The 23,100-nt window shown below is 36.7% G+C and overlaps 1 protein-coding gene across 1 annotated transcript; it reads left to right on the top strand.

Moving 5' to 3' along the window:
- The first annotated feature begins 1,286 nt into the window (after positions 1–1,286).
- On the top strand, positions 1,287–4,124 carry LOC107822714 (glucan endo-1,3-beta-glucosidase-like). The gene is made up of 3 exons (XM_016649280.2): positions 1,287–2,383; positions 2,985–3,363; positions 3,909–4,124. Exons 1-3 carry the CDS (start codon positions 1,319–1,321, stop codon positions 3,935–3,937), a joined length of 1,473 nt encoding a protein of 490 aa, XP_016504766.1. The 5' UTR covers positions 1,287–1,318; the 3' UTR covers positions 3,938–4,124.
- Positions 4,125–23,100: the final 18,976 nt, after the last annotated feature.

Raw genomic sequence — 23,100 nt, 5'->3', positions numbered from 1 at the left:
AGACTGGAGCACCGGTGCTCCAAACTCCAATATATTATACTGGACAATTATACTTGCTGGAACTTCAGTATATTATGCTGGAGTTCTAGTGTACTTATGCTGGAACTCCATCATATTATGCTGGAGTTCCAGCATACTTATCCTGGAACTCCAGTATAATATGCTGGAGTTCAAACATACTTATGCTGGAACTCCAGTATAATATACTGGCGTATTTCCGGGTTTTGAACAGTGTTTTCGCTCAGATTTATCTTTACATGAAAAGTGGCTAAATTTCGATTACTTTTGAAACTGGGCTATTTTTGAACGACTAGTTGTAAATCTGGCTATTTTTGAATTTCTCCTGATAGCATGGGCTAGCCAGTTTGTGGGCTGGTAATCGAAAAATAGTCAGCGTTTGCAAAATCATTAAAAAAGTTATCATTTTAGCCAGAACAAGCATAATATGGTGAATTATGGAGCTCCTGCAAATAAACTTCCAGCATATTATGTTGGAACTCCAACACATTATGAAATTCCAGGATATTATGTTGGAATCTCGGATTTTTAAGGGTGTTTTTATTCAGATTTTATTAAAAAGTAGTTAAATTTCGATTACTTTTAAAATTGTGGCTATTTTTCAATTACTAATTGTAAATCAAGCTATTTCTTATTCTTTTCCCTTCTACTCCCTCCGGTCCAAAATAAGTAATTTTTTGACCTTTTTTTGTGGTCCAAAATAAGTTATTTTTCTAGATTTCAAGAACGAATTAATTATTTTTTCCTACATTGCCCTTGGAGTAAATAGTGTTGGAGTATGTGTTAAGAGTATTTATGTGAAGAGATAGTAAAGATTAATATGATCAATTTCATAGCTAATCTGTGTGAAAACAGCTAAAAAATCACTTATTTTGGAGCGAAGGGAGTATTGTTTAACACTTTTAAGATTTTGATGATTTGATTCAGTTTTGTTCTTTTAAAAATTCCGACTGTCTTTGCCAAAGTACTTCACATTTCATTCTTCACCACTCCATTTATTTATCGCTAATTCCGGCTCCAAGAAAAAAAAACGTTGCCACTAGAAACAAGACGATGTGCTCCATTGCCATTTTTTGGACATCTTTCAATAGTTTTGCGCATCTTAAGCTGCCCTTTGACCTTTGTTACCAGACAAGTTTGTCTATTCCTCAAACTCTAAACTCCAATCTCTTCCATCCATTAGTCCAACGTCGTATTTAACGCAAAACCATACAAATAAATGCCCCTCTATTTTTCTTTTCCCTTCTATAAATGTCCTGTTGCATTCTTCCTCTACCAATAACTACCTTGTACAAAAATAATGGAGATGTCTAACAAAAAAACATCTCCATTCCTTTCCATCTTGTTCATTTCAGCTATCTTTATTCAATGTTTTCCTTATGTTTCCTCCATAGGTGTTAACTATGGCACCCTTGGCAACAACCTACCTCCACCATCTCAAGTTGCTCAATTTCTCAAAGACAAAACCATAATCGACAAAATCAAGATTTTCGACGTTAATCCAGACATCTTAAGAGCTTTTGCCAACACAGGAATCTCAGTTACTGTCACTGTCCCAAATGGTGAAATTCACAAATTGTTGGACATAGGCTATGCTAAGAGTTATGTGGAAGCTAATATTAAGCCATTTTATCCACAAACCAAAATTGATGTTATTGCTATAGGAAATGAGATTCTCCATTGGGAAACACCAGAAGTACAAAATAAATTAGTCCCTGCAATGAGAACCTTTTATCAAGCTCTAATTCAATCTGGAATTAATACAATCAAAGTATCAACACCACATTCTTTAGGAATTTTATTATCATCAAATCCACCAAGTATGGCTAGATTTAGACCAGGATGGGATGTTGGTATTTTAGCACCAATGTTACAATTTTTACGCGAAACGAAAGGACCTTTTATGGCTAATCCATATCCATATTTTGCTTACAATCCACAACAAGTTGATTTCCTTTTGTTTAAACAAAATAATGGAGTTTTTGATAGGTTTAGTAAGAAATTGTACACAAACATGTTTGATATGTTGTTGGATTCTGTGTTTATGTCAATGAAGAGACTTGGTTATGGAGATGTGGAAATTATTGCAACTGAAACAGGTTGGCCTTCTTTAGGTGAAAGTTTTGAGCCACAATGTACTGTGGAAAATGCAGCTTCTTATAATGGTGGATTGCTTAGAAAATATGTTTCTGGGGCAGGGACACCATTGATGCCACATAGGAAAATTGAGACTTATATTTTTGGTTTGTTTAATGAGAATACTAAACCAGGTTCTGCTGCTGAGAGAAATTTTGGATTGTTTAGGCCTGATTTTACACCAGTTTATAATATTGGAATCATGAAAGGAGAGCCCCTGCCACCAAAGGTAACTTGACATATTGTGAAAGAATAAGTTTATTACTGCTAAATTTTGGATAACATTAATTGATAACTTGGTAATCAATTACTAATAACTAAAATGTTAACAACCAATTAATAACTATTCTTCTAGTAATAACTAACATATTATCGCTTCTTTAAATACATTACTCTCTCTGCTCCTTTTTAAGTTCTTTTAAGGTTTTGACACACTTGTTAATAAATTTAGTTAATAACATTAATTGTATAAATATTTGACTAAATTATCCTTTATCACTTTTTAAACATGGATTTTTTTAAGAAAGTTGCCTGGATCGCTTATTAAAGCAAGGGGAAAAAATTTGATGCTTTCCTGGTTTGTTAAAGACACTTATTTTAGACTACATGTGAAAGGCTAAAAAGACACTTAAAATGGACCGCAATGAGTAAAAGACATCCCAATGCACAAAACATCCCGCTTTCAAGCAGGCCGCACCCTAAAAGGTGTGATATAAATAGCCTACCTTAATGCAAGCATTAGTGGTTCTTTCACGGCTCGAAAACATAATACATAAGAACTTAAACTCCAATTTATTACTTAATAAGTTTTATAACTTTGATGAATACAGCCTCTTCCACAACCAGCATTGCCACAACCACAGCCATTGCCAAGAGGGCGAAGACACCCCGGAAAGCCTCATGTTCCAAGACCAGGAAAGCCAGCGCCAAACCTCCCTGCACAGCCAATTCCAAAACCAGTTCTAGGCAAGAAATTCTGCATGCCAAAGCCAGAGGCTACAGATGCACAATTACAAACCAATATAGACTGGATATGTACTAATCAAGGTGTGGATTGCCGCCCTGTTCAAGCTGGAGGTCTTTGCTTTGACCCCAACACTGTTAGATCTCATGCTGCCTTTGTCATGAATTCTTACTATCAAACTAAGGGACGTAACGACTTCAACTGTGATTTTTCGGGCTCTGCTGTCATCGTCTTTGCTGATCCAAGTAAGAATCCAAAACTTCGTTCTAAACATATTTAACTTAGTACAACGATAGTGGAAAAGAATTTTTACATTATCAGACCACACAGATTAGCAAAAAAAATAATAGTAAGGCAAGTAACGTGCTATAACATGTTAAGATAAAAATTCTTCACACTAATTTTATACCATTAGGTCGCCTAAAAGATTCTTTACAGGTAACATATCAAAATAATTTTTACATATAACCATCCATAATAAGGTTATAACATTCTATAACATCGATACTGTAAAAGTTCTTTAAATTGACAGCGCAAAAAGGATTATTTACGCTATTAGGTCAGCTAAAGGATTTTTAAGCTAACATATTAAAATACTTCTTATATTTAAGTTCATAACATATGAGATTATAGTAACCTGAAAAGTAAGGTAGACAACTTGTTATAATATGTTAAAATATATTAATACTGTAATACTTATTTTCGCTATTAATGTACATGAGTTAAATCCAATTTTGAGGAGTGATCATGACTAATGGTTGTTTTTGTTTGTTTGTTTGTGATTTTTTAGGTTATGGTACATGCAAATACCTATCTTGAGTTTTATGGCCAGCAAAGGAAGATTTTGCAGCTACTCCAACATTTGAAGGATTAGTTTTGACACATTAAGATTTTGTTTTAATATACTATGTACTTCCAATTTTACAAACTAATCTAATCTGTTGATGTGTCATATGTATTTATGGCTACTAGTGTAAATGAAAATTGGTGCCTACTTCATTTGTCATGATCACTCCTCACCTCCTTCCCTCTGTTCTCTCTTTCTTCTTTATTTAAATAATTAAATTACTCTATTCTACTAAAATTAAACGACACAATTATTGTTTAAGAAATTAAAAAAATTCTTTTAACTACTACAATATAATTAGTCCTAGTGAAAGTAAAAAAAAAAAGTCAAAGAAAATATAAAAGTTAAGACAGAATATATATCATGCCAATTAGAGTCTGCTCAGGGAAGCAGGTAAAAATAGCATGGTATAACCAGTTTTCGGACTGTTCATTAAAAAATAGTCAGCGTTTACAAAGTCAATGAAAAATAGCCACTATTTTGCTGCAATAGAGACCGGTCCAGCATAATATACTGGAGTTCGGTGCACCTGTGTATGAACTCCAGCATATTATGCTGGACCAGTATACTTTGCTGACTCCAGTATAATATACTGGAGACTTAGAGCACCGGTGCTCCAAACTCCAGTATATTATACTGGACAATTATACTTGTTGGAACTCCAATATATTATGTTGGAGTTCTAGTGTACTTATGCTGGAGCTCCAGCATACTTATTCTGGAACTCCAGTATAATATGCTGGAACTCCAGTATAATATGCTGAAATTCAAGCATACTTATGCTGGAATTCCAGTATAATATACTGACGTATTTTTCAGGTTTTGAACAGTGTTTTCGTTTAGATATATCTTTAAATGAAAAGTGCCTAAATTTCAATTACTTTTGAAATTGAGCTATTTTTGAACGACCAGTTGTAAATCTGGCTATTTTTGAATTTCTACCGGGAAGCGGGGCAAGTGCAGAGATAGTCATTCTCAGGAATACTATTTAAAGATTAGCCAATACTTGTTTTGTCCCGAAATTTTAAACTAAAAATCTTAACTTCAGGACAACGCAGGATATTTTTATCCTAAAAATTTAAACTGGAAAACTGAAAATTGGGACGCACTTACAAATTTCTTAATAAGTGTCATTTCTATTGGGGAAGCACTAAGCTGATTCATTTCTATTGAAGCCCAATAGAAACCTTTAATTCTAAGGCCCTTCTATTCATAATGTCACGAAAAACTTCCTATTAATCTGACAAGAAATTATGCTGGATGATTTTTTTTATAAAATGAAAAATTATTAGTTATGGCCGCCTATAAGTAAATTAGTATAAAAACTGAATGATTTATAAAATATTATTAATATTAGTTAAATGCTACTGTCAATTTGTTATTTATAGCAAAAAAAGGTTCAAAATTTTACTTTCTTTTGAGTGGGTGTTGTTGGAATAGATTGAGTACATCTTAAAGAGTTTGAATATCAGTTTTGGGATGATTTGGTAAAGTTTTGAGGAGGTTTAAATTTAAAATTCGAAGTAGAAGATGAACATGAAAAAAGATGATAGGTGTATCACACTATGTATCATTTGTGTATCACATAAGTATCATATGTGTATCACACACATATCAATGTATACATGTATGAGATACATACGTAATACATGTTTGATACATGTGTTGTAGAAGAATTTTTTAAATATGATTTTAACGATGAATTTTGATATCAAACCAGTCCAAATCACCTCAAATCTTGCTCAAATTTTTATATTGCCTCATCTAAATATTTTCAATGAATTTCAGCTATACCATTGAAAAAAACTGTTTTGCCTAATTTTTAAAGTATTTTACATTATTAGTAATGAATTTTAACTCCAAACTAGTTTACTCTCAAACTTTGCCAAATTTTGTATATTGTCTCACCTATGTATTTTCAACAAAGTGCAACAATACCCATTGGATTTTTTTTTTATCTTTGTTCATTGACGGTTGTATATTATTGATAATTTTCTTCGCTATTTATGGTAGCATGACTAAAATGATTAATTATTGGTAAATAGTGTCTTTTTTGGTACATTCCCATAAGATTTCCTTTTAAAATCACCATTTATATTTGACCATGTTAAGAAAAGTTTTGAAAAAATAGTGCGGCACCGAAATTTTGAAGTACGTTGATAGAGTTTTTAATTTTGACAGTGTGCTTCAAAATTCTGACAGCGTACTTTAAAATTCTGACTTGGGAGTACTTTTCTATAAAAAAAAATTTAACAGGGTCAAAATTAAAACGATGACACTAAATGGTCTTATTTGTACAAATCGCCATAACCTGAAGGCTGGAGCTAGTGGATTGGATGATACTTCTACTCTACATTTCTTATGAACTGTTTTTTTTTTTTGTGCTAATTCTTATGAACTGTTATCATCCCCAACTTCTTGAAATTGAGTTTAAATTTTATGTATTAACGGTATAAAAATAATTATATAATTATATAATTTATTAGATAATTACAAATAAATCTTTTGATAAATATTAATTAATAATTAAATTAAAAATAATAATTAACTTGGTATCACATATTAAAATTCACTCATAGGAAAACGTTACTTTGTTAGTGTTCATAACTTAAACCCCTTAAAAATTTAATTGGCAGGCTGAGAGTTTAAGACGTAAGAGTTGATTCAATCACCAGCAAGTTTTCTGCAAATTATACACGCATACTTTTTTCGTTCACTTTTAGTTGTCCATAATATTTTATGCCCCTTAAGAAATAATAAATGGAATACATATTTTACTATAATAATAATAATAATAATAATAATAATAATAATAATAATAATAATAATAATAATAATATATTAATCTCCACCATATCAATATCCTTAGACATAAAACTAGAAGAGAATAAAACAGATACACAAAAAGAAAAGGAATAAAGCCAGGGATTCTTATGTATAGTGGACGAATATAGTAATTACAACTCCAAATAGAGCAAGCTGTTGAGTACTTTGTTTAAGTTTGTGTGTGTATTGCAGAGGGATTATCACCCCAACCATCCCAAGATGGGTCTAGTAATTAATGCTCATTATTACCACACTAATTCATGTCAGTGGCGTACATAAGATCTTGTGCAGTTAGTTAATTTTTTTTTAATCATAATTGAGCTTATAAATTCGTATAATTAAATAAAGTAAATTATAGATGCAAATTGCAATTTAAGTACTAAATTATACTTCCATGATAATTAAATAACGGTGCTAACCACAAAATATTCTCTCTTACCCAAACTTCAGTGCCGACAACCCCTTCTGAAACAAAAGAACAAAATTTGTGATTATTGTTATGAAACTAAGAAAAGTAGAGAGAATTCTTATTGATATTGAGATGAATTATAATGGAATATAACTCTCTATTTATACAGAGAGATTGGCTTAACCACCAAGCAATAAATCCTAGAATCTCTCTAAATATGGACATCACCATGAATAGAAATCTATTTATAACACTCCCCCTTGAATGTCTATTCAACAGATAATGTGTTTCGTTAAAACTTTAACTAAAATAAAACTCAGTGGGAAAATAATTCTAGTGAAGGAAAAAGAGTACACATATCTAATAATACGCCTTTTGGTTGCCTCGTTACAAACCTTGCAAGGAAAACCCAGTGGGACAAAACCTTGTAAGGAAAAAAAAGTACAACGCGTATTAACTCCCCCTGATGAGAGCATCAATTCACATCCTTGAGCTTTCGCATTCCAATCTTGTGCACTAGCTTCTTGAAGGTTGATGTCGGCAGAGATTTGGTGAATAAATCAACTATATCAACTCTAATGAATATGTTGCACCTTGAAAATTCTCGCTATCACATTATCATGCTTATAGTTATAGCAAGATACATATGTGCGCAAATAGCACTTAGGATATGGTACTTCAAGACCAAGAATTGTATATGCTTCAAGCGAGTTAAATCTTTCAAGGATTGTCATATAAGTTAAGTCATATAATAGACTTTAATTAGATGCATATCAAGTTTTCATGTCATGCTAGACAAATAAGATATCGAAAACTGATTGCATATATCATTGACTTTATACTTTCAAGTATTTGAACAAGACAAAAATATATGTCTTTCATATGAAACCGATTCTATTCGAATTGTGTCTCTTCTATTTGACCAATATTTTTGTGTCTGTAGGCGACAGACTTAAGATCCTCATCTATATTTAGCGCTATCATAGATGTCGTCGACGAACATTTTATATCGATTCCAACATTTTTTCATCAAGACATAACATAGAGATCTCTTCATTCATATATTCAGGTACCTGAATCTCTCATGAGATTTTATGAAGTGTTATGTCATGTGATCTTCTAGATCACTTGCCTCCTTATTATGATCACTTTGATCATTTGCTCATCTTCTTTATCAAGAAGTTTTATTTGAAACCAATTAGTATATACGCTTTAAGCGTACCATAGACTTTGTCCTTCTAGGACTTAATATAAGCAATTCCAATGAGAATATAGTTACTTTCTTTGGGTCAGCAAATGCGTATTGTCGCACCTCCTTTTCACCGCACCCGCGAGGCGCGTGGGGAGTTTTCTCCAATTGAAGGACAGTCGAAACGGGATTTGTTTATTTGTTTCAGAGTCGCCACCTGGGAATTTTAAGGCGTCCCAAGTCACCAATTATAATCCCTGAATCGAGGAGAATATGACTCTGTTTATTATTCTGCGAACCAGAAATCCTGAGTAAGGAATTCTGTTAATCCGGAAGAAGGTGTTAGGCATTTCCGAATTCCGTGGTTCTAGCACGGTCGCTTAACTGTTTTTATTATTGGCTTAATTATCTTGATTTTTATTAAATACTTTTTGTTACGTGATTTTTCTACCGCTTTTACTTATTGTGATTAAGGATCCTTCTTTGAATCGAATTACGCGTACGTATATTCGTGTTATAAATTTAAAAATGCGGAATTGTGTCACGCGTACGTATACACAATAACTTTTGATAATATATTTATTAAACAATCATTTTTCGAAATTGTGTCGAATCAAGAATATTTGTTTTTCTTGAATAGTGAACCGTACATCTCGGGTTTTTATGAAATTGATTTAACGCCTTAGGAAAAATCCTTTTATTAAATATTCGCTCGAAATTGCGCGTACGCATAATCCGATTTTTTTTTTTCTTTTAAAAATATAATCAGGGTACGCGGACGTATCCCTATTTGCGCAAAATATTTGTAATGATATCGGTGATTTTTCCACAAATTGTTTATTATATTATGAGAAATCTTTATTTAAAATACCCCTTAATTCTTTAAAAAAATAATTCACAATTTATTGAATGTTGCCCATTGATTATAATTTTCGAATATAAATTATATTCATTCCAACTATTCAAATTCAAAGGACAGAATAAAATATGATCAATACTATTTTTAAAACAAATATGACAGATATATATATGCCAAAGAATAAATTGCATATGAAACTGAAAATGAATGATTCATAAAGGAAGGAAATATTTTCCAAGAATTTTCATTATTTTACTTAATGCAAATTCTATTTCTAATTACCATTGATTTAAAGTGTTGCAATTTGTGCATATACATCTCAACTTATTCTCATATACTCGTTTTTAATCTAATTGGCCTAACTGTTTGGTTAATTTATTTATGAGGGCGAATAGGCATCAAATTGATAAGAAAAGAATTATTATACAAATTGGTTGACAATATTGCCTTACATGCAACGTATTTGTAAGTCTTGAAACCTTCATAGCATTTTAACATCATAATGAGCCATAACAAACTCAACTCACCATCCACTAATGGTTCTATGGATACCTGTTATCATACCACATAAGAACGTACAACTTATATCATTCCATCCATAACTAAATCAAGTATCAGAATAAACTAGCAATATATGGTTTTGACATTTTCACTCTATTCTAACAACGCCACAAGGCCTAGTTAATAACCAATCTTTATATTATATTTCCTACCTTGACAATTCAAACATGATTAAACTAATGAGATGAAGGGCTAACATTATTACAAAACTTTATACGAACTTTCAAAGTAAGACAATTAGCTCATAGCTATCAAATTGAATTCACTACTAATTAACTATCATGAAACAAAAAAAATGAAATTTAAACTGATGAACTTGGACAAATGGAAAACAGAATTACAATTCGAACTTCATTGATTAGTCATGTTGAATCTCTTTCCAACATAAAATTTAAAAGACATGTACCTGAAAATGAAGGTAGAAGGAGTAAATTTCAGCAGTAGCAGCAATAACAAAATCAGTAGAATGTACCAATAACACAACAAGTCTGAACAAGACCCGTTGACCCAGATGAACAGTGACAGAGACTTAAGAAAAATTTCAGATTTGGACTGAACAATATTCACAGGCAAACAACGGACAGATTCCAGAAAGAATACATTTCAGATTTCAGTTTCTTCCTGTTTCGGATTCCTTATTTCTGATTTTTTTTTGTTTCTGTTTTCTTTTCTTTCTATCTTCCTTTTCAAATTTCTGTTTCTACTTGACTTCCCTCTCTCAAATTTTATCTTTTTCCTTCTGTATATCTCTCTCTATGTTTATATCTGAGTATATTCCCTAATGCCTTGAAAACCAGATTTTTTCTCTCAATTTTTTCTCTTCTAATCTCCTAAAATCTGCCTTCTTCTGTCTGTCCAGCTCCCTGTATTTATACAGGGCTGGTTCTATACTTTTTAATGCTTCTTGGACCCCTTTCTTCTTTTAAAACAGAAAGTTCCATTACAAACTTCTTTTTAATACTATATATGATCCTAACCTGATTTTCAGCAGCCTCATTATCCCTTGTTCCCCATTATTATCTTAAACTATAGCCACTAACATTACATTATAATACACTAGCACTAACACCCTGTTTTTACTGTTTCATTCCCAGAAATGCCCTTGACCTACTGTAATTACTGTCCCAGTATTTAACAAGTTATCTGAATTTAAACTTGTCTAGCAGCTAACAACCAATCCTATGATTAATCTCCTAATACAATTACATTTAATCAGATATTGGTAGAATCATACTGAATTCAGAACCAATCATCATAGCAACATATTACACTGAGTTTAATAACTGAGTCTTAACTTTGAACAATAAATCAAACAAACACAGGAGCATTGTCAATATACTGACAATGCCCTGTTCAGAAAACAATGTATACACATCATACATTTGAAATTACTGATTTGCAAACAAACATGATTTAATTGACAAGTATTAATCAGTAGACTATTTACAACATTTGTCCATAATTGGTCTAAAACAATAGAAGCAGACTGTTTTTATTAGCATTATCATAAGTGAGAATTCATAATATAACTAATCGACGAACTTAATCGAGTCGATTACTTACATTATGAACAATCACAACCAACTGAAACAGTTTCATAATTTGATCATATAGACGGGCATGAGACAAACTGACAGAATTAATCAAAACAAAAAGTATATAAAAAAAATTAACAAGTTATTAAAACAAACAAAAATACATACAGAATATGCAAACAGAAATAGAAAAGTACCTCTGAATTTTAATCAGACTCGAACTCAACTCGGCTTTCGGATTTTTGTTTGAAATCAAACAGACCTTAGTCGAAGTATTTTCCACTGAAAATACTTCGACTAAGGTCGATTGAACCTCAATCTTTACTTAATCTGAACAGAATCCGAAAGTTTGGTATTTTTAGGGTTCTTAAAAATTCGATTTGGGATTTAACCATTTCTGGTCAGATTCGAGAAGAACCAAACATGACACAAGGGTGAGGGTAGCCTAGGGGTCATTTGGTGTCAGCTTAAAACAAATCTGAGTTTGTTCTTGTTTGGTCCGAATCTTCAAAAGAAGATTCGAGAAGCTCGGAACTGATTCGAGCCAAACAAACAATAGATCCATACTCAGAGTGACTAGGGGAAGCTATGGTGTCGATTTGGGACTGTTAGGTTTAGATCAGGTTTTCAGGCCAACCTTCGATTTAAGATTCGAAGGGTTGGGGCCTGATTCGAAGGAATCTAAGGTCATATTCATGTAGAGGATGTTCAGGGGATCTTAGGGTGTTATTTTGGTGACCGGCGGCGTTGATGCCGCCGGGTTTCAGGCTTTGGGGTCTTAGGGCGGCTAGGGTTAGGTGGGAGGGTCTGAGGAAGATGGTGAACAGTGAGAGGAGGGGGGTGTTCAGTTAGGGGCCGGGGTAGGGCTTGGGATTTATATAGGGGTGGGGTGGATTGGTATTGTCCGTCCGATCAAGTAAGATGAAGGGCCAGGATCAATCCACTAATCCAAACGACGTCGTTTGGTTTAACGTTGGGGTCGGACTGAGTCGGGTCACTGGACCGGGTTACGGGTTACGGGTAAAGGTGATGAAATCGTGTCCGTTGGTTGGATTTGATCCAATGGTCCTTGATAAATATGGCCAAACGTCGTCGTTTGGTCTTGGCTTTGGACTCGATCAGACTTGGGCTGCCTGGATTGGGCTAAAGGGGGTAATTTGGCTTGGGCCTGGATTTAAATCCAGGTCCGATTTTTTATGTATATGTATTATTATTTTTTTTCATTTTTATTAATTTAAATTTCTAATTTTAATTGTAAAACAATTTTAACTTCAAAAATATATTAATTACTCTATAACAATTATTTAACACATAGACAAGACATCAATCCCACAGTGGGATATTTAAAATAGAACTATTGCATATTTTTGTGATTTTTTAAATTATCTTTTAAATGCATAATTAAATCCTATATGCATGCAATATGTATTTTATTTTATTTTCATTTTATTAAGACATAGTAAACATTTACGGATATAACACAATTATTTAGCATCACGCAAAATTCAAAAATTACACAGTAAAAGAATTTATTTTATTTTTTGATTTATTTTGGAGTAGTTTTCGTTAAGGCAAAAATCACGTGCTCACAGCTGCCCCTCTTTGTGCGGAAACTCGAAGAGTTTTCGTGCAAAGATAAAGTGAGCGGATACGAGCGATTTTTGCCCGTTCGAATACTCCGTGGGAAGCATTTTTAGAAAGATTTGACCGAACCTCTGCTTCAAAGGTTTCCTACATATCCTTGGCTATAAAGGAATCAGGCCAATGTAGTTCGAGAAGTTTTGGGTAGCTGGAACTACCGTGGGACTGCGATGTTACTGCTGCTTCGTGCTGTTTTTACTTCTTGCTGACCTCCTTATTACACCTTACTTCAAAAGTAATACAAAAATTAAACTAGATTATGGTACAGGAATTATAAAAATCTTATCTAGATCATGCCCTTGTGTTTCTTGTTGTCTTGATATCTTGGTGACTCTTGGGCACTTGGCTTATTCCGTATTCCTTTTGGAACTCTTGTTGTTTCTTGCTGGGGATTCTGTTGGACTCCTCTGCTTTATTGATTCTAAGTGTGCTCCTTTCTCATATGAGTGGGCTTTTGGTTTCAACACTTCAATTGCATTCCCTCGTTCCTCAGGTGGGTGCCTTGACTACTTCTTTTCTTTCTTCATCCTCATTCTCCAGGTGGACGCCTGACTTCTTCTTTTCTCATCCTCATTCTCCAGGTGGACGCCTGACTTCTTCTTTTCTCATCCTCATTCTCCAGGTGGACGCCTGACTTCTTCTTTTCTCATCCTCATTCTCCAGGTGGACGCCTGACTTCTTCAATTCTCATCCTCATTCTCCAGGTGGACGCCTGACTTCTTTAATTCTCATCCTCATTCTCCAGGTGGACGCCTGACTTCTTTAATTCTTATCCTCATTCTCCAGGTGGACGCCTGACTTCTTTAATTTCTTCATCCTCATTCTCCAGGTGGACGCCTGACTTCTTCTTTTCTCATCCTCATTCTCCAGGTGGACGCCTGACTTCTTTAATTCTCATCCTCATTCTCCAGGTGGACGCCTGACTTCTTTAATTCTTCATCCTCATTATCCATGTGGACGCCTGACTTCTTTAATTCTCATCCTCATTCTCCAAGTGGACGCCTGACTTCTTCTTTTCTCATCCTCATTCTCCAGGTGGACGCCTGACTTCTTTAATTCTCATCCTCATTCTCCAGGTGGACGCCTGACTTCTTCAATTCTTCATCCTCATTCTCCAGGTGGACGCCTGACTTCTTCAATTCTCATCCTCATTCTCCAGGTGGACGCCTGACTTCTTCTTTTCTCATCCTCATTCTCCAGGTGGACGCCTGACTTCTTCAATTCTCATCCTCATTCTCCAGGTGGACGCCTGACTTCTTCAATTCTCATCCTCATTCTCCAGGTGGACGCCTGACTTCTTCAATTCTCATCCTCATTCTCCAGGTGGACGCCTGACTTCTTCAATTCTCATCCTCATTCTCCAGGTGGACGCCTGACTTCTTCAATTCTCATCCTCATTCTCCAGGTGGACGCCTGACTTCTTCAATTCTCATCCTCATTCTCCAGGTGGACGCCTGACTTCTTCAATTCTCATCCTCATTCTCCAGGTGGACGCCTGACTTCTTCAATTCTCATCCTCATTCTCCAGGTGGACGCCTGACTTCTTTAATTCTTCATCCTCATTCTCCAGGTGGACGCCTGACTTCTTTAATTCTCATCCTCATTCTCCAGGTGGACGCCTGACTTCTTTAATTCTCATCCTCATTCTCCAGGTGGACGCCTGACTTCTTTGATTCTTCATCCTCATTCTCCAGGTGGACGCCCGACTTCTTCTTTTCTCATCCTCATTCTCCAGGTGGACGCCTGACTTCTTTAATTTCTTCATCCTCATTCTCCAGGTGGACGCCTGACTTCTTCTTTTCTCATCCTCATTCTCCAGGTGGACGCCTGACTTATTCAATTCTCATCCTAATTCTCCAGGTGGACGCCTGACTTCTTCAATTCTCATCCTCATTCTCCAGGTGGACGCCTGACTTCTTTAATTCTCATCCTCATTCTCCAGGTGGACGCCTGACTTCTTCAATTCTCATCCTCATTCTCCAGGTGGACGCCTGACTTCTTCAATTCTCATCCTCATTCTCCAGGTGGACGCCTGACTTCTTCAATTCTCATCCTCATTCTCCAGGTGGACGCCTGACTTCTTCAATTCTCATCCTCATTCTCCAGGTGGACGCCTGACTTCTTCAATTCTCATCCTCATTCTCCAGGTGGACGCCTGACTTCTTCAATTCTCATCCTCATTCTCCAGGTGGACGCCTGACTTCTTTAATTCTTCATCCTCATTCTCCAGGTGGACGCCTGACTTCTTCTTTTCTCATCCTCATTCTCCAGGTGGACGCCTGACTTCTTTAATTCTTCATCCTTATTCTCCAAGTGGACGCCTGACTTCTTTGATTCTTCATCCTCATTCTCCAGGTGGACGCCTGACTTCTTTTTTTCTCATCCTCATTCTCCAGGTGGACGCCTGACTTCTTTAATTTCTTCATCCTCATTCTCCAGGTGGACGCCTGACTTCTTCTTTTCTCATCCTCATTCTCCAGGTGGACGCCTGACTTCTTTAATTCTCATCCTCATTCTCCAGGTGGACGCCTGACTTCTTTAATTCTTCATCCTCATTCTCCAGGTGGACGCCTGACTTCTTTAATTCTCATCCTCATTCTCCAGGTGGACGCCTGACTTCTTCTTTTCTCATCCTCATTCTCCAGGTGGACGCCTGACTTCTTTAATTCTCATCCTCATTCTCCAGGTGGACGCCTGACTTCTTCTTTTCTCATCCTCATTCTCCAGGTGGACGCCTGACTTCTTTAATTCTCATCCTCATTCTCCAGGTGGACGCCTGACTTCTTCAATTTTTCATCCTCATTCTCCAGGTGGACGCCTGACTTCTTTAATTCTCATCCTCATTCTCCAGGTGGACGCCTGACTTCTTCAATTCTCATCCTCATTCTCCAGGTGGACGCCTGACTTCTTCAATTCTCATCCTCATTCTCCAGGTGGACGCCTGACTTCTTCAATTCTCATCCTCATTCTCCAGGTGGACGCCTGACTTCTTCAATTCTCATCCTCATTCTCCAGGTGGACGCCTGACTTCTTCAATTCTCATCCTCATTCTCCAGGTGGACGCCTGACTTCTTTAATTATTCGTCCTTATTCTCCAGGTGGACGCCTGACTTATTTGATTCTTCATCCTCATTCTCCAGGTGGACGCCTGACTTCTTCAATTCTCATCCTCATTCTCCAGGTGGACGCCTGACTTCTTCAATTCTTCATCAGGTATTTCCTGACACAAATATTGTATTTGCCCCTGTTTTTAAATCAAAGAAAACTTCGTTAGTTTAAAGCAGGGTGGTTGACCGGAGTATTCTTGCCGATGGTGATGCTTCTCTTCATTTCTCTTTGTTTCTTTGGAATGGTTGAAAAGACTGTTTTGTCCTTGTAATTGATTCTTGACTATAGGATTCTCCTCTGTATGTTTTCCTTCGAACCCTTTTAACTGTAATCATATGTCCCTTCTGATTTTGCTGATCCACTTTTGATTTCACCTTTCTTACACTCATATCTTTTATCTCCTACCTTTCGTGGCTGTATTTTGTAACCTTGAATCTTGGTAGTATACTTTGACATTCCTTCTTATTTGTTTGGAATAAAACTTATCTCAAAGCTTTTTAGAAAGTAAGATTATTAGTAACGAAATACGCTGATTTCGACAATCATAGAATGAAAAGAAAAATCCAAGTTTGGATGACTGTTGGAAAAGGAATAAAGGACTTATCTGATTGGAATTACTGGCACCAATGATCAGGGTATGCATTTTGGATTAATCAACTCAGTCTTTTGATCAATCTCCTTTCAATTGTCTCATTTTTGTTTTTGCCAAAATTTCCATAACCCAACTTCATTTTTCATTTCATAGACCTTTTGGACTTGCAACGTCTCAAAGAGTTTTTACCGATAAACTTTCCTCATTTGTTCATTTCTCACTTCCTTTTCGCCTTAGGGTGCCTATGAAGGTTTTCACCAATAAGACTCTCTTATTTTTACTTTTCTCTCAACTTCCATCGCCTTATGGTGCCCGTGTGGGTTTTCACCTATAAGACTCTCTCATTTTTACTTTCTTTTCTTGTTTGTACCAGAGTATTATGAACCATCTTCATTTGCTTGACTCAGCATTTTTCTAAGATTGGTCGAAAGGTCTTTCTGGTATGGGGTTAGAAATGGAAAAGGTATTAAAAGCTAAACAGTTTTGGTATGTGTTTAAAATTACAACTCTTGGAATCTTTTCTTATTTCCAATACAATTCTTGCCCCAGTTCCTTGATTGGGGTCGCTTGATGTTCCTTTTTGTGCACATTTTAGGTATATTGTGCACCCTATGACCGAGCCGTGAGGCGCCTACGTATCCTTCTTTGAGGAATCAGGTCAAACGTAGTTCACTGAATAATAGTGATTTTTTTTAATTGATTCCAAGAGAGGGTAGGAAAGAAACAAGTATGGCTCAAAGGGGAAGCAAATGGTATAGTGTTTGGATAGCAGAATAAATTGCCTTTGTCATTCCAATCTTCGAAATAATGCTAAATACAAACACTCAAAAAGTTATGCATAATATCTCTTTACCGCGTCAGAATTGATCGCCATATCTATGCATTTGCCTTCAATGTCTATTAAGCATAGTGCACCATTCGATAATACTCTGGTCACAATGAATGGTCCTTGCCAATTCGGGGCAAATTTGCCCTTTGCTTCAACCTGATGTGGAAGAATACGTTTCAGCACATGCTGACCTACTTCAAACTTCCGATGATGCACCTTTTTGTTGTATGCTCTTTCTATTCTTCTTTGATATAATTGAACATGGCATACTGCGGTCAATCGTTTTTCATCAATCAAGTTTAACTGTTCCAGACGGGTTTTGACCTATTCATCATCATCAATCTTTGCTTCGGCGATGATCCAAAGGGAAGGAATCTCAATTTCTGCAGGAATTACTGCTTCAGTGCCATATACCAACAAATAAGGAGTGGTTCCTACTGAAGTGCGAACAGTAGTGCGGTATCCCAATAATGCAAATGGTAATTTTTCATGCCATTGTTTTGAACCTTCTACCATTTTCCGAAGTATCTTCTTTATGTTTTTGTTGGCTGCTTCTACTGCTCCATTCGCCTTGGGCCGATATGGGGTAGAGTTGTGATGTGTAATCTTAAACTGTTGACATACTTCCTTCATTAGGTTGATGTTAAGATTAGCACCGTTATCTGTGATGATCACCTTCGGGATTCCGAATCGACATATGATATTTGAGTGGACAAAATCGACCACAGCTTTCTTGGTCACTGATTTGAATGTCTTGGCCTCAACCCATTTGGTAAAATAATCAATAGCTACCAGAATGAACCTGTGCCCATTGGATGCTGCCGGCTCAATTGGTCCAATCACATCCATGCCCCAGGCAACGAAGGGCCATGGTGCCGACATTGTGTGCAACTCGGATGGTGGAGAATGAATCAAATCTCCGTGTATTTGGCATTGATGACACTTGCGCACAAAACTGATACAATCTCGCTCCATGGTAAGCCAATAGTAACCGGCTCGGAGGATTTTCTTTGCCAATACATATCCACTCATGTGAGGTCCGCAGACTCCTGAATGTACTTCAGACATGACAGCTGTAGCTTGTCTGGCATCTATGCATCTTAATAATCCAAGATCTGGTGTTCTTTTGTACAAAACTCCTCCGCTTAAGAAGAATCCCTTTGCTAATCGCCTAATGGTCCTCTTTTGATCTCCTGTGGCTTGTGCGGGATATATCCTCATCCTGATATACTCCTTAATGTCGTGGAACCATGGTTCACCATCAAATTCTTCTTCAACCATATTGCAATAAGCGTGCTGATCGTGGACTTGAATATGTATTGGATCTACATAAGCTTTGTCTGGATGGTGCAACATTGATGCCAGGGTAGCCAATGCATCGGCCACCTCATTATGGATTCTTGGAATATGTTGGAATTCCACTGATTGAAACCGCTGACAAAGATCATGTAGACATTGTCGGTATGGTATGAGCTTCAAGTCTCGGGTTTCCCATTCTCCTTGAATTTGATGTACCAAAAGATCCGAATCTCCCATGACTAAGATTTCTCGGATACCCATGTCTGCGGCTAGCCTTAAACCCAAAATGCAAGCTTCATATTCAGCCATATTATTGGTGCAATAAAATCGTAATTGAGCCGTAACAGGATAGTGATACCCTGTTTCAGAAATGATTACAGCTCCTATCCCAACTCCTTTCATGTTAGCGGCTCCATCAAAGAAAAGTTTCCAGCCAAACTTTTCAATTTGCTCCACCTCGTCGATATGAATTGTTTCTTCATCAGGAAAATAAGTTTTCAATGGCTCATATTCCTCATCGACCGGGTTTTCGGCTAAATGATCGGCTAGTGCTTGAGCCTTCATTGCAGTTCGAGTCACATAGATGATGTCGAATTCTGTGAGCAATATCTGCCACTTTGCAAGTCTTCCCGTTGGCATAGGCTTTTGAAAAATGTATTTCAATGGATCCAACCGAGAAATGAGGTAAGTAGTGTAGGATGACAAATAGTGTTTCAATTTTTGAGCTACCCATGTTAGGGCGCAACATGTCTTTTCCAGATGAGTATACTTAACCTCATAAGCTGTGAACTTCTTGCTAAGGTAGTAGATAGCCTGTTCTTTTCTGCCAGTGAGGTCATGTTGCCCCAATACACAACCAAATGAATTTTCCAAAACCGTCAAGTAAAGAATCAAAGGTCTTCCTGGCTCTGGTGGGACCAACACGGGTGGGTTTGACAAGTACCCTTTTATTTTATTGAACGCTTCTTGACACTCATCGGTCCATTTGACCGCAGCATCCTTTTTTAACAATTTGAAAATTGGCTCACAGGTTGTTGTGAGCTGAGCAATAAACCTGCTGATATAATTCAATCTTCCCAACAGACTCATTACTTCAGTTTTGTTCCTGGGAGGTGGCAATTCTTGGATGGCTTTGATTTTTGATGGGTCTAGCTCGATGCCTCGTCGACTGACTATGAATCCCAACAACTTTCCAGATGGAACTCCAAATGCGCACTTGGCAGGGTTAAGCTTGAGGTTGTACCTGCGAAGTCTTAAAAAGAACTTCCTCAAATCCCCGACGTGGTTGGCCTGATGTTTTGATTTTATGATCACATCGTCCACGTATACCTCAATTTCCTTGTGTATCATATCATGAAACACTGTGGTCATCGCTCTCATATAGGTTGCTCCGGCGTTCTTTAAACCGAATGGCATTACCCGGTAGCAATAAGTTCCCAATGGTGTGATGAATGCCGTCTTTTCTGCATCTTCTTCATCCATTAGAATTTGATGATATCCGACATAACAATCCACGAAAGACCCTATATCATGCTTGGCACAATTGTCGATCAAAATATGGATATTGGGTAATGGGAAATTATCCTTTAGACTTGCTTTCTTGAGATTGAGATAGTCGACGCATACTCTAATTTTGCCGTCTTTCTTTGGTACAGGAACGATATTAGCCAACCAAACAGGATATCGAGTAACTCGAATGACCTTTGCTTCCAATTGTTTGGTGATTTCTTCCTTAATTCTCACACTCATGTCAGGCTTGAATTTTCTCAGCCTCTGCTTGACAGGAGGTATTGTTGGATCGGTGGGCAATTTGTGGACCACTAAATCAGTGCTCAAGCCCGGCATGTCGTCATACGACCATGCAAAAACATCTTTGAATTCTATGAGTGCTTTAGTTAACTCTTCTCGGATCTTTGGTTCGAGATGGACACTTATTTTAGTTTCCCGAACATTACTCGTGTCCCCTATATTGACGTCCTCGGTATCACTCAAGTTAGGTTTGATTTTTTCCTCAAAGTGAATTAACTCTTTACTAATCTCTTCAAAAACCTCATCTTCATCGTATTCTGATTCATAATCACAATATATTTCTTGAATTAATATTTCGGAACCAGATTGATTTTTAAGACTGGGCTGAAGATTCCTCATGCATGCCATATCACTAGAGCCAGCGTAAAAGGAACTGTACAGAAAAGAAGAAAAAGAAAAGAAAGCTATTAGGAATGATAATAAAAAGGAAACTGCTTTTTATTGGATAATGAAAGATAACAAGGTTTTGCACACTTCAAACCAACTGTAAGATAAACTTTGGGATTACAACCTTGAAATAACCCAAACAAACTGAAAGAAAATCAAAATAAACTACCAAGACTCCTTTCGAATTGGGAGAGGAGTGACTTTCCAATTATTGAGCTTTGTTTCTGGCCCAACGAATTGAACTTCTGCGTTGCTACACCCTTCTCCGCTTTCCAACATATTCACATCACTAAACAATTTCTCGAACCTTTCAATTAATTCTTCTTCAGGATTGACCCGGGATTTAGGAATTGTTGTTATCGGGCGATTTTTAGCGCCGGTCTTGACAAAAGACTTTGATAGATGTGGGACTGGTTTTGGAAGAACCCATGTTTGGTGTTTTAGCTTCCTGGCCCTTATCACGTCATTGGCGGTAGGTATGAACCCTAAACCGAATGTTCCCCAGTTCTCGGGGAGAGATACTGGTTGTAAAATTCCTTGCAAAGATAAACCCAGACCTTTGCCGGGTATAAAGCCATTCTTTAACATTTCATAAGCTACCATGACTGATGCAGAGGATATCTTTGGATTCGGAAGGTATTTCCCTTCTGGAATTTTCTCTACTGACACCGTGTCGGACACTTGGTATACCCATGGTCCTTGGTCAATTTCTGTTCCCTCGACCGGTATAATGGTACTGTTGTGAGCATTTAAACTTTCTTCTCCATACACGACTACTTCTTGATGATCCCATTCAAACTTGACAGCCTGATGTAGTGTTGACGGGACTACTTTAGCAGCATGGATCCATGGTCGACCCAATAACAAGTTGTAAGAAACAGATATGTCTAACACTTGGAATTCCATTGTGAATTCAACTGGCCCTATAGTTAGTTCCAACACTATGTCGCCAAATGAATCTCTGCTTCCACCGTCAAACCCTCGTACGCAGATACTATTCTTCTGGATCCTTTCCTCTTTAATTTTTAATTTGTTTAAAGTGGAGAGGGGGCATATGTTTGCACTTGACCCATTGTCAACCAATACCCGGGTTACAACGGAGTTTTCACATTTCACGATGAGGTAAAGAGCTCTGTTGTGCTCGGTACCTTCCACATGCAATTCATCATCAGCAAATGTAATTCTGTTTGTCTCAAAGATTCTGTTGGCTATTTTTCCCAAATGATTTACAGAGATCTTTTCAGGAACATGAGCCTCATTCAGGATTTTCATCAAAGCCAGACGGTGCTCCTCTGAATGTATCAGTAATGACAACAATGAAATTTGAGCGGGGGTCTTCTTTAATTGATCCACAACAGAATAATCATGGAGTTTCATTTTTCTTAAAAACTCCTCCGCCTCTTCTTCCGTCACAGCTCTCTTTGTTGGCATTGGATTGTTTTTAGTTTTTCTCAACTCTTCGGGAGTAAAACATCTTCCCGAACGTGTCAAGCCTTGCACTTCACACACTTCTTCCTTGATTTCTTTGCCCTTGTACATTACAGTCACCCGTTCATAGTTCCATGGGATGGCTTTGTTGTTGACGACCGGCAGCTGGATTACAGGTGCAATAATAACCTGATCTGTACGGGCTCCTTCCACAAATATAATGGGTTTGTTAGCAACCCCTGGTACTATCACTTTCGGCCTTTCTTGTTTTGCGGCAACTTTGCTCGATGATCCCTCCTCGATTATCATAGATGGTCCATCACCATTTCTGTTCTGCTTAGATACCGGCTTCTCCTCTATTAACTGCTTATCTGGCTTGGTTTCATGAGTCTTGATCATCATGACAGTTTGTGACGGCTTCTTTGTCTTCCCATCATCTTGTATGATTTCTATCATATTAGCCTCTTGATGGGCTGGCATTGGATTTCTATTGATATTTGGGGCTTCGGGGGTTTGAACCTCGATTTTATTAGTATCAATCAGCTCTTGTATTGCATTTTTCAAATGCCAACACTTCTCTGTATCATGGCCTGGTGCACCGGAGCAATATTCACAACTAATGGTGTAATCCAGATTCTTTGGAGGAGGATTGGGTAGCTTGGA

The sequence above is a fragment of the Nicotiana tabacum genome, chromosome 11, assembly GCF_000715075.1.
Source record: "Nicotiana tabacum cultivar K326 chromosome 11, ASM71507v2, whole genome shotgun sequence".
NCBI classification, from domain to species: Eukaryota; Viridiplantae; Streptophyta; class Magnoliopsida; order Solanales; family Solanaceae; genus Nicotiana; species Nicotiana tabacum.
Note: the sequence above shows the minus strand (reverse complement) of the source record. Positions and strands in the feature narration are given on the sequence as shown.

Coding starts and splice junctions, on each gene's coding strand:
- LOC107822714 (XM_016649280.2), top strand. CDS start 1,319: ATGGAGATGTCTAACAAAAAAACATCTCCATTCCTTTCCATCTTGTTC. Junction 2,384..2,984: donor GAGAGCCCCTGCCACCAAAG/GTAACTTGACAT, acceptor TGATGAATACAG/CCTCTTCCACAACCAGCATT. Junction 3,364..3,908: donor CATCGTCTTTGCTGATCCAA/GTAAGAATCCAA, acceptor GTGATTTTTTAG/GTTATGGTACATGCAAATAC.